General features: G+C 39.7%; 1 protein-coding gene across 1 annotated transcript in view; it reads left to right on the top strand.

The window, feature by feature from the left end:
• COL4A4 (collagen type IV alpha 4 chain) overlaps positions 1 to 12,063 on the top strand; it is a 129,850-nt gene that overhangs the window by 54,274 nt on the left and 63,513 nt on the right. The window contains 9 exon segments of the mRNA XM_042950333.1: positions 478 to 558; positions 1,379 to 1,432; positions 1,705 to 1,764; positions 2,639 to 2,683; positions 3,002 to 3,055; positions 3,748 to 3,817; positions 4,836 to 4,940; positions 8,233 to 8,397; positions 11,469 to 11,558. Coding sequence (XP_042806267.1) covers positions 478 to 558; positions 1,379 to 1,432; positions 1,705 to 1,764; positions 2,639 to 2,683; positions 3,002 to 3,055; positions 3,748 to 3,817; positions 4,836 to 4,940; positions 8,233 to 8,397; positions 11,469 to 11,558 — 724 coding nt within the window.

Genomic DNA, 12,063 nt, shown 5'->3' with positions numbered 1-12,063 from the left:
ACCAAAGTTTTCATAGAGATCTCTGATGATAGGATTATGAATCGCTTATATTTTTAAATTTAATTTTTTTAATTTTAATTTTAATTTTAAGTTTTCTTTTTATTTTAAGTAGGCTCCATGCCTAGCATGGAGCCCAATGGAGGGCTTGAACTCACGAACCTGAGATCAAGACCTGGGCTGAGATCGAGAGTTGGACGCTCAGTTGACTGAGCCCCCCCAGGTGCCCCTAGTTTGTTTTTGTTTTTGTTTCTGTTTCTGTTTTTTAATTTTATTTCTAATGATCAGTATTATTACTGGTGAAAAACAATAAATACTTTAAGTTGCGTGATGTATTTGCCATGATTTTTGTTTTAAACTCATGACACACAGGACTGTATGCATTATATGACAATACATGGGTGAAATTCTTCTTTGTTTCAAATTATATTTCAAAATAAAGTTAATATGAAATTCCTGTTATCTTCCTTTTTTTTTAAGGGTGAAGTTGGCCAGCAAGGTTCTCCTGGACCCACCTTATTGTTACAGCCACCTGATTCTTGTCTGTATAAAGGAGAAAAGGTAATTCCCAATCCATATGTTGCCTTGATAAAGTAGTCACAGCCAGCATTTTCTGAACATGTACCTGTGCCAACAAAGTGCTGAGCGCCTCCAGGAATCAGGGCATCAATCCCAGAGCAACCTTAGCAGATGAGTACTGTCATTAGCCCCATTGTACAGACTTGGAAAATGAGGCTTGGGAAAGTTACCCGTGTTCTCAAGTTTATTCAATTGCTGCATCACAGACCTAGTGCGGGCTGCTAAATTGTGACATGTCCTCCAGAATATAGTGCCCCATTGATACTGTCTTTGGTGTATGGGCCGAAGGGGCCACTGGAAGTCCGGTTGTCCTTGAGATGTTACATATGGGCTTGACGTTTTGATCATTGAGAAGGTAACAGGTATGTAGAAGTGGACACGTAATAGAAGTTTGGCAAACATCACTTCCCCTGTCAGCCTGCGATACTTACTGATGTTACACTCGCCACCCCCAGATTCTGTTGTCAGTTTTCAATTACTGGGTTAACTTTCACTACCTTGCTCAAAATGAGCCACTCCTCTCAATGGCTCCACTCCCAGCTTGCACCTGCTGCTCTGGTTCCATGGTGGTCACGTCCCCTGTGCCCCACGACACGACACCTCTCACACAGAGCTGGTCTGAATAGTGTCGGGTTTAGAAGCGCTCCTGGACCTTAGTTGCTATTGAGCAACAGTTGAAGAGTAATCCTTTATTTTGAAAATTAGTAAAATGATTGTTGAAAGGGGTAAGTTCTGAAAAAGATGGAATTCAGTATGTTAAATAATAAGAATAAACCAGATAAATATTCATTGTGATTTTTAGGGCATAAAAGGAATGCCTGGTGTAACTGGACCTCCAGGACCACCAGGACCCAAGGTAATTTATTGAAATACCTTTTTTTTTATTTGTATGGTATGCTATATTAATGAAAAAAAATGTTTCACATGGATCTTTATCATTGCTTTAAATGCTAATGTATGTTAATAGAAGTTTTCACTATTTTATCATAATCCCATGGGGCATCTATTCTAAAGTACTTGTTTCCTTTAAGCTGCTGGCAGTAATTTTTAAATCTCATTTTGTTTCTGAATGCCATGTTGCTGAGATATGGCTGCTCGAATGCCTCTGAATGTTGTCATCTCTTTAAGGGAAAACCTGGATTTGGGGCCAAAGGAGAGAAGGGTGTTCCTGGGTTCTCAGGACCGCGGGTAAGGCTGGTTCACGCCATCCCTGCTGCCCCGAACGTCAGCGAGTTGGCTTTCCCTCTCCTATTTTTACAAAACTAGATCAGCATTTCTAAGAACTCAAAGTGGAGGTTTTCTCAAACAGGAACAATATATTTTGGATACAAATGATGCAATAGCGACGTGTTCAACAAAACGTCCCTTCTGTTGACATCATTTAGATAAACCAGGCGAGCAGAAGGTAGAATTGGTGGGTAGGAACAGGATTGTGGCATTTCCTGCGTAGTTCAGTGTCAGTGCAGTAGCAGTTTGGAATCGTTCATTTAAGCCTATTTGACAAAAGAGGGTACTGATCTATGGGCAGTAGCTACAAAAAAATACAGCATCAGGCCTCAACCATGCCACCAATGGGATGGATCGTCACTGATAGAGTCACTATAGAGGCCAGACCCCCTATGGGCAGGGGCATTGAGTTTATCTGGCTCCAGATTCCGTAGTTAAGGGGCAACGTTGGCTTCCATAATTTTTATTGCTGATAATGCACAGAGTACCTATTAATCTCCAGACAAATTATATTGCAACGATTCCAAAAATATTTAGCCCAGTGCAATCATTAGACTAAGTAAGTGAAAACACAAGAACAACAACAACAACAGTATGTTCTTAATTTAAAACACTGGCAAGGACATGCATTTTTAAAGTAAACTAAAAAATCAGTTAAAATAGCTGATGTTATAAAGAAGCAGTCTGTTTTATACATATTTCCTTTCATTCAGCGGCCTTTAGAGCCAAGATTCAATATCCAGAAGGCAGTTTCCTAAGGTGAAAAATAATGCATTGAACTGGTTCGAGCACTTTGATTTAATTCTGCTTGTGTTGATTTTTGTGAATTTATTAGGGTGATCCTGGTTCCTATGGGTTGCCAGGCTTTCCAGGATTAAAGGTAAATGTACACGATTATAAAGATGATAAGTATATTTTCATTCATAAGTACAATTCAGTGTCATTCAGAAGTCGTACTAGGGCCTGCAAGTATGCACACAGTAACTGGAAAAGGAGACACGTTTATTTTATGAATTGCATGATCTAGCTGTAAGTGCAAAAAAACTAACACACAAAACTGTCTGAAGCAATCCAAAAATAGTGTTAAGACTTTGCACAGAATCTCAGTGAGCGTGTGTCGTTCAAATTAAACAAGAGTGAGACAATTTGTCACCCAGTCACGTTTTTTTAAAAAAGGAATGTTTGTGTTTCTTTGTAGGGGGAACAAGGACTGTTTGGAGATCCTGGATCATTTGGATTTCTTGGCCCAAAGGTAAAAAAATAAAAGGCTTATTTGAGTATAGCCTGATAAAATTCTATATCCCTTATGTTAACTAATTTATTTTTAAAAATATTTGAAAGAATCCTTGAGAAACAGAAGTTTGGAAAGCAACAGAGTTAATTTTGTACATATTATCTCAATGCATGTTGTAAATGTTTATATTTTACATTTGAGAACTCAACCTTTTGAACGTGAATAGTAATGAAAGTTTCAAAAATTCCATGGGGATCAGCTAGTATCCCAATTAAAATCAGAGGAAGTTGTGGAGAACTCTCTGTGGGGCCACCTAAATAAGGCCACCTAAAATAAGGTGTAGATTCAGATTTTGTAGGTGAATAGACTATTTATACCAGACTGCCAAGCTCAACGTGAATGCTCATAGTATTTCTAAGAAACTTCCTGGTTTCAGAAGTATCTAGTTTATGGGCATGAAAAAACTTTTTGAGGTTTTTTTTTTTTCTTTTGTGAGAATTTTGCCAGGTGATCCTTTACCTCTGCTTGTAGGTGGAGGTCGGATGCTTTTGTTATTCCCAGATCTCTATGAACCATTCTTTTTTTTCTGGTCAGCCTATAATCTTTATTTCTCAAACGAATGCACCCTTGGTCCTTCTAGTATTTAATTACAGGCAACATGAGAAAAATATTAATATTTCTAAGAAAAGTGTCTGAATGAATGATTTCAGGGGGACCCTGGAGATCGCGGGTACCCAGGACCACCCGGTGTGTTGGTAACTCCATCTCTTCCGCTCAAAGGTTTGTGTCTAGCTTGGTCCCGCCATAAATTATTAGGAAATGGGACTTGGGTGGCCCTGACGGAAGAGTCTGGCCCAGGATTTGTGTATTTTGCATGCTTGACATGCTAAATACATTGATTTTAGCAAGAATATGTAATTTACAAGTGCAGGTCGATAAGTGCATCTGGACCATCTCTGTTGGCATAAGACTCCAAATGTTATTTTTTTTAGCATGTAAGCTGTATGCAGAGATTTTTGTTATGTCACCCTTCTAATTTTAATTGCTAAAAAATGTTTCCAAACCATCTAAGACCTACCAAGATGCTGCCTCCAAGAAAGTGACCCAAGTCAGTGTGAAAGACAGTGCCGCTCAAGGTTCATGTCTCTGCAGAGAAAGGATCTAAGATCCTGCATTTTTTAAAAAGTTTGTTTATTTATTTATTTATTTAAAAAAAAATTTTTTTTAACGTTTATTTATTTTTGAGACAGAGAGAGACAGAGCATGAACGAGAGAGGGTCAGAGAGAGAGGGAGATGCAGAATCTGAAACAGGCTTCAGGCTCTAAGCTGTCAGCACAGAGCCTGACGCGGGGCTCGAACTCACGGACCGTGAGATCATGACCTGAGCCGAAGTCGGCCGCTTAACCGACTGAGCCACCCAGGCGCCCCGAAAAAAAAGTTTATTTATTTATTTTGAGAGAGAGAGCGAGCTTGAGCACAAGCGCGAGTGGGGGGAGGGGCAGAGAGAGATGGAGGGAGAGAATCCCAAGCAGGCAGACACGATCAGCATGGAGCCCAAAGAAGGGCTCGATCTCATGAATGGTGAGATCATGACCTGAACCAAAATCAAGAGTCGGATGCTCAACCGACTGAGCCCCTCAAGCGCCCCTTAAGATCCTGCATCTCTAACTGTGGCGAGAAACTGCAAGAACAATCTCTTAGTTGTACTCAACCAAGCCTCACAAGAAGTAATTGTGTGTGAATTTTAAGATGTATATATATGTTTATTACACTGACACGGGTTGTTGTTTTGGGCAGGCCCTCCAGGGGATCCGGGGCGCCCTGGCCGCTATGGAGAAACGGGGTCTGTTGGACCGCCTGGTCCCCCTGGTCCCTCAGGACCACCAGGGGAAACCTGTGCAGGTAGAAATCCACTGGCCTTTCTGTGCCAGATTTCCTACATCTTCCTCCTCCCTGGAGGTTCTCAACTCTAGCTGATACTGATGTCAACTAGGAGTGTTTCAACTGGTGGCTGACCCCACCCAGATCAAGAATGTTGGGCATTCTGGAGCATGGACCTAGACATCTGCTGCTACCAAAGCACCTCTTACTTCTATGTGTAGAGCACGGCTTAAGAACCACTGAACTCAAGCCAATTAATGGCTTACTTGTAAGAAATCCAGATCCCTCAGCTGTACCTCAGAAATACTGAGTCAGCATCTCAGGGGTGTGGTGAGGAATCTGTGGGTATAAGAGGCGTCCCGCAAGTTGTCAGAGGCAGATAAGATTTGGAAACTGGTGCCAGGCTCAGAGTGTTTTTTCAGGTCTTTCCATCCTCTTGGAAAGGCTCTCCCTGTTGACATCTATTCGTGAAAATTGAGTTCCTCTTCGTGAAAGATGGAAACACAAATTATGAATTAAAAGATAAAACTGTGATTCAGCCTTCATTTAAAAAACAAAACCAAAACAACAGTCCTCACCTCCCCCCAAAATCAGTACCCCTCCAAAACAAAACGAAAGAAAACAAAACCTTACAGCTCATGGTAATCAAGTTGCAGAAGTGCCTGGGAAAGAATCCTATTGATATAGGACTTTGAACTCCTTCAAGTGCTGTGCTGGTTAATATTCCCAAGTAAGATTAGGAATAGAAGTGTAGAGGAGATTTGCATTCTGGGAACTCAGGAGAACTTCTTAAATGTGCGAGGAGAAAGTCTTGAATAGACGTAATTTTATCCAGTCTGTGTCTCTTGTTATATTTACTGAGGAGTGAAAAGTTTCCTGCCATTCATCTGTTAACTACAAAGTTCTTTAATTTTCTATGAATCTAGCTTCCATTTTGTAGGATCTGATAACTGACCACAAAGGTGGCAAAGTTTAGTTTATTTAATCTGTAGATACCGTAGCCTTGGCTTCATTGACCCAAGGCTATCTAAGTTGTGTAGACAGTACTCAGTTTGTCAGGAATCATTAGCCTCTGGTATTAGATTTCTTCTTTTGGGCATATTTATAATAAAATAGTGGATCTAGCAGATTGAAATCAAAACCCAATGGGAGTAAGCAACACATATCTGTAGCAGATTGAAAGCTGAATATAACAGAAAGGCTCTTAATTCCACAAGATTTTTTTTTTTTTAAAGAATTAACCCAATGGCTTTCAAGTCTTGACTACAATCTATTATAAAAAAATATATTTAGTATTACATTGCATTTGCATTACATTGCACACATATATGTATCCACATATACATATGATTGAAACACAAATTTCATAAAAGAATACCTTTTGGGGTACGATGTATTCTATTTTCTATGCCACTCTTTTGTTTTGAAAAAAAAATTTTAATGCTGGCCACAACTGAATTGATTTCATGGCTGCTCAAGGTGCTATATTCCATATACCGTAGCCCATTTTCCCTGTTGGAAAGTGGTCGAGCATTTTCCATAGACTGGGACAAGACACCAGGTAGCATCCAGGTGCATCCAGTGACTGTGGAGGTTTGGAGACAAGTCTTAGGAATGACATGAAGACAAGGTGACAGCCAAGTCAACAGGAACACCTTTCATTTAAATACACCAATATTCATAGCCTTTGCTATACTTATTTTACAATCATCTAAAATATTTACCATGAGATAAGTAGGGTTTTGGAGTCAGACACCTGTGACTGAATCCCAGCCGTGCCACTCAGTGTAGTATGCTGAAATAGTTACGTGTTTACAGTATGGACTAAAAACATTCCAGGTTCTACCACATACAAGTGGTGTGGTCTTAAGCATTTACGAAACCTCTCTGTGCCTCAGTTTTCTCCTCTTTAGAGTGCAGTTCTTGTTAGGGTTGAAGGAAGCAATATGTAAACAGTTCTTAGAATGCCGTTAGCCATGTTAGCTATTATTGGTCTAAATTTCTGTGCCTTATCTATAAGGTACAAACTTTGCAAGATTGTTTCAAGAGTAAGGCTAATGTTTGAAAATATATGCAAAGCCCCAGCATATATGCACACTGTAATGAATGCCATTAATTTAGTTAGCATGCTACTTACTGATTACTGACAGCGTTTCTGTTGTCTGTTGCTGAATGAATTACCCAAAACCTAGTGGCTTAAAACAACAATCATCCTATTACCCCTCGCTGTTGTTCAAGAATTCAGGAAGGGCTAAGCTGAGCAATTCTAGATTGGGATGTTCATCACCATTATGTGGCTGCAACGGACACATGAGGACTGGCTGGGCATCTCTGTCCTCTTTCTTTTGTTTAGTCTCATGGCCTCTCTGTCTGGCTCTGTACTTATTTAGGCTTCCGTAGAGCATGGTGGCTTCAGAGCAGTGATATTGCTTCTATGGTGGCTCAGGACTCCAATCCCAAGCATTTCAGCTCACAAGGCAGAAGCTGAATCATCTTTAATGACGTAGCCATCGTCTTTGTACATGGCATCACTCCTGCTGTACTTTGTTAGTCCAAATAATCACAAAATCCCATCACATTCAAGGAGAGGGGAACCAAGAGTGTGAGGGATGAGAGCTACCATGGCAGCCATCTTTGGAAACTATAATCTTCCACAGAGAGATTCATGCTCAGAAAGAAGATGCTTCTCACAGGAAGCCTTCCTGCTGTCTTTAGCCAAAGCCCCCAGTGAGAGGGTCAGATGTCACAAGAAAGCAGGATTTAGCTTTTACTCACTTTGACCCCTGAACACACTGAACATTTCAACATTCATGGAGCGTGTGTAATTACATGTGGCTGGAGAGAGAGGGATTGGGTTCTAATACGGCACCTCTATGCCTCTCCCCAACCTACCTTGCTATGAAAGGTATGGTATTCTATATCTTATGGAGATGATATGTGAGTCCATATTTTTATTTGCTACATGTGCTAATATGTTCATCCAGATTGTTTTTAACCAAATTATCAAAGTGGAAAGATTGAAAAAATAATAATTTTAATTAAATAATATGTGTTTTTTCCTCCAATAACCCTAAATAATAGGGAAAAAGTAAGAAAATCCGATTCCTCAAAATTTCCACTTGTGGGCTTATTTCAAAGAAGGTGAGGTATTCTTATGGCTGGGAAATCAAGTTAATTTTGAAGTACATTTTTTTCCTTTAAAAATTTTTACAGTCTAAGGAAGAATGTACGGATTTTGATTTCTTCTTAAAAAAAAAAAAGTTTGTTTACTCTGAGAGATACATGTGGTTTTCATTCTCAATTTCTCTTGGAGGCATGATGGGACCCCCTGGGCCAGGAGGGTTTCCTGGTCATCCGGGATTTCCAGGGGCAGCCGGTATCCCCGGGAGAGCTGATTCCACTCCAGGGAAACCAGGGAGCCCGGGACCCCCTGGGTTGCCTGGAGCTCCAGGACTGCAGGGCCCTCCAGGATCAGATGGTAAAGTGCTCCTCATTCACGTTCACTGGCATTTATGTTGCATGTATATCTGCAGTGTCATTCAGAAAATGTGACTTTCTAAATATTTTTTAACATTATCCATTATGTTATGAGCCAAGTTAGTATTATTAATAATACAAAAAAGTAGACTGATGTTGGAGATCACATCAGCTAAAGCATACGGTTGAGGATTTAAGTGTGAATGATAGAGTTTTGTAAATTACTACAATTTCTATTTTTTCAATGTCGTTTTAATTTTTATCAGAGTTATATAAATAGAGGTGGTGTAAGAGACAGTTCTATGAAGGCTGTTGTGAAGAATTGCCATCCTAGCCAACCCCTTCTTCTGTTCCTTCCTCCCCAGGGGCAATTATCTTTGCACAAGTCATTGGAATCTTTTTTTATTTGCCTTTCTAGTGCCCTTCAATGTGCTTGTATTACTCTTTCTTTCTTTCTTTCTTTCTTTCTTTCTTTCTTTCTTTCTTTCTTTCTTCTTCCTTCCTTCCTTCCTTCCTTCCTTCCTTCCTTCCTTCCTTTCCTTCTTTCTCTTTCTTTCTTTCTTTCTTTCGATGTTTATTTTTTTGGTGAGATGAGGGGCAGAGAGAGAGGGAGACACAGAATCTGAATCAGGCTCCAGGCTTCCACCTATCAGTACAGAGCCCAAGGGTGGATCGTGACCTGAGCCATAGTGGAGGCTTAACTGGCTGAACCACCCGGCACCCCCTTGTATTGCAATTTCTTAATTCTTGACTTTGAGACTTATCTTTTCACTTCCTTCCATAGAAGATGAAATTAGCTCTCGTTCAGTCCCTCCCCACCGCACATATGCACATTTTCTACTCCCAAAGCCTATTCAACATAGTTATTCTCTTAGTTTTGACTACATAAAAATATTCAGTATTTACACTGAATGGTTACATAAATGCTGTTCACCAGGTCTGCCATCCAAAAATGTATGTTACTACTTTTCTAGTGTACCATTTTGTTAAAGAGTAGTCTTGGTTTTTTGTGTGTGTTTGCTTGCTTTTCAATATGCCTACTGTGAATTTAACCTCAAACCATCTAGAATTGTATAAATTTCCATTCTAACTCATGAAATATTTTATCAGTATTATCTCTTTGAATAAATCTCTCCTGGAGCTTTTTAACCTGTTCAAATTAGGTCAGGTTGCAATTTTAAGCCTTCTCAGACACTGTCTCGAAATCTTCCTTTACCAGGAATTCTTTTTCTCTTTGTCTCTGTCTGTTTATGTTTCCCTCTGTCTCTGTTTCTCCCTCTCTCTGGGTGCCCTTGTTACCTACAACTCACGTATTTCTATCATACTTCTATTTCATATATCCATCATCATACATCCTGAAAAAAGTATACTTTATCTGTCTGAAAATGCCTTTATTCTACTGTGGAATTTGGTTGATAATTTGGCTGAATATAAAATTCTAGAATGGAAATACATTTTTCTAGGCATTGTCCATTGTTTTCTAGAATTGAAGAAGTCCAATGACATTTAGGTTCTTGATCCTTTGTTTGAAATCTGTTTTCTGCTCTGAAATCTTACAGAATTTTTCTTTTTTCTCCAATGACCTTCAATTTCACAACGACTTGCCTCTGTGTGGGCACATCTGCATTTATTCGTAGGCGCTCAGTGAGCAAGTTCTAGCCAACACAAATCCTCCATTTCTGGAAAAATTTCTTGAAGTGTTTCTCTGAAGATACTTTGTCCTCCATTCCCCCCCCCCCCCCCCCGTTTTCTCCTTCTGAATTCTACATATTTGCCTATTAGTGAATCCACTATATATGTTTCTTTATTACTTTTCACCTTATTTTTCTGTAACACTTTCTTGTAGACTTCCTGAACTCCACTTTACATCTCTGCTTCAGAATTTTTCAATTTCTACTTTCATAATAGTTTTCTTTTCGTTTCTAAGGATTTTGTTGTTGCTATTGTTCTGTTTTAATGTTTTTTAAAACGTTTTTTAGGTTTATTTATTTTGAGAAAGAGACAGAGTGAGTAGGGGAGGGCAGAGAGAGAGGGAGACAGAATCCCAAGTAGGCTCCATGCTGTCAGCACAGAGCCTGGTGTGGGGCTCAAACTCATGAAGTCATGAGACCATGACCTGAGCAGAAGAAACCAAGAGCTGGATGCTTAACCAACGGAGCCACCCAGGAAGCCCCTCAATGTTTTCTTTTGTAGCAATCTGTTCATGTTTTAGAGGTGAAATGCTTTCCTTCATCTACTTTTTAAATCATATACTTTATTTCAAAGTTTTCTTCTTGCTACGTTGTCTCTTTCCTCCAATTCTGAGGGGCCATAGTTGCTGCTGTAATTCTTGAGAAGGGGATCTTATGATTAAATTGTTTCTTTAACCAGTCCTCCTGTTTGGGGCACTGTCATTCTACTTCAAGGTACCAATTCCTGAACTTTGGGAGAGATTTCTCATGTAAATTGTGTTCTTTGTTCCCTTTCCCCACTGCCTGCTTAGAATTCAGCTTTTCAGGGTCTGCTAGGTTCTTTTACACTTTTTGCTTTGTTTCCTTACCTCCTCCCCCCCCCTTTTTTTTTGTCTTGTGAGCTTACACCTTTTTATAATATTATTTTACTGTTTGCTGTTTTACTGGGATTCAGGGAGAATAAAGAACTTATTGTTTATGTTTTATCTGTCACACTGAATCCGATATCTCTGAAGTTTTGCTTTTATGAGCTTTCTTAATTTGGTAATTGTTCATAATGGAAGGGGAAACGGATGTTTGCTGCACAGTTATTTTTGTTTGTTTGTTGTTTATTTATTGTCTTTGTTTTTTTGTCCACCTTTCTCTACAACCCACTAAGTTGGGGTTGAGATTAGGATGGCTTTATCAATGGTTGTGGGAGCAGAAGCATGCTGTGACAATTGTATGGTCTATTTGTTTATATATTCTTATATTAGAGAGAAAGAAATTTGGGAAAGGAATGGAAGAAAGTGGGCTTCAGGGGAAAATAAGAGTGCAAGAGACACTTGCACCTGTTCTTTGGAAGACACTCACAAAAACTGAGTGCTTCTCTTATGCCCCATTCCCCTTTCCCACTGTAAAGTTATATATTGTAGTGTCGGGCACCCTGGACCACAAGGAATAAAAGGCAAAGCAGGTCCTCCAGGAAGAAGAGGCTCGAAAGGAGAAAAAGGCAAGTATGCAGCAAAGGTAGGATTTCCTGAAGACAGTAGCTTATGGGGGGGGGGGGGTTGGAGGCATTTATGAAGTGGGCAATGGAACATTTCACTTCGATGCGATACGTACCTTAGTTACCCCCTTGAGTGCCCCTTTTCATCATGTGCTCATGATGTGGTTAGAACTTAGCCAAAGTCAAGTCTTTGTATCTGAGAGTCTAAAGGAGACCCTTGCCTGCTGTGAAATTTGCCTCAGAGTGGTGACTTTTTTCATGAGGTGCTTTTTGTTCCTTGAAAGAAGCGGAGATGAGAAAGTACTGATCTTTTTTTTCACTTTCTCTCTGTGGGTCCCTACTTCCCCGTGTCATCAAGTGTTTGTGTCTCAGTGTTTCTCCACTGTAAATTGTTTGGTGCCTTTTTGACCATCTGGAACAGGTGGGTATGAGAGCATAAACACAGCTGAGTTTGACCATCCAAAAGGCTTTTTTTTTTTCGACTAAAAGTCCTGATGATTAGAAAACG

This window comes from Panthera leo, chromosome C1 (genome assembly GCF_018350215.1).
Source record: "Panthera leo isolate Ple1 chromosome C1, P.leo_Ple1_pat1.1, whole genome shotgun sequence".
Taxonomy (NCBI): domain Eukaryota; kingdom Metazoa; phylum Chordata; class Mammalia; order Carnivora; family Felidae; genus Panthera; species Panthera leo.
Note: the sequence above shows the minus strand (reverse complement) of the source record. Positions and strands in the feature narration are given on the sequence as shown.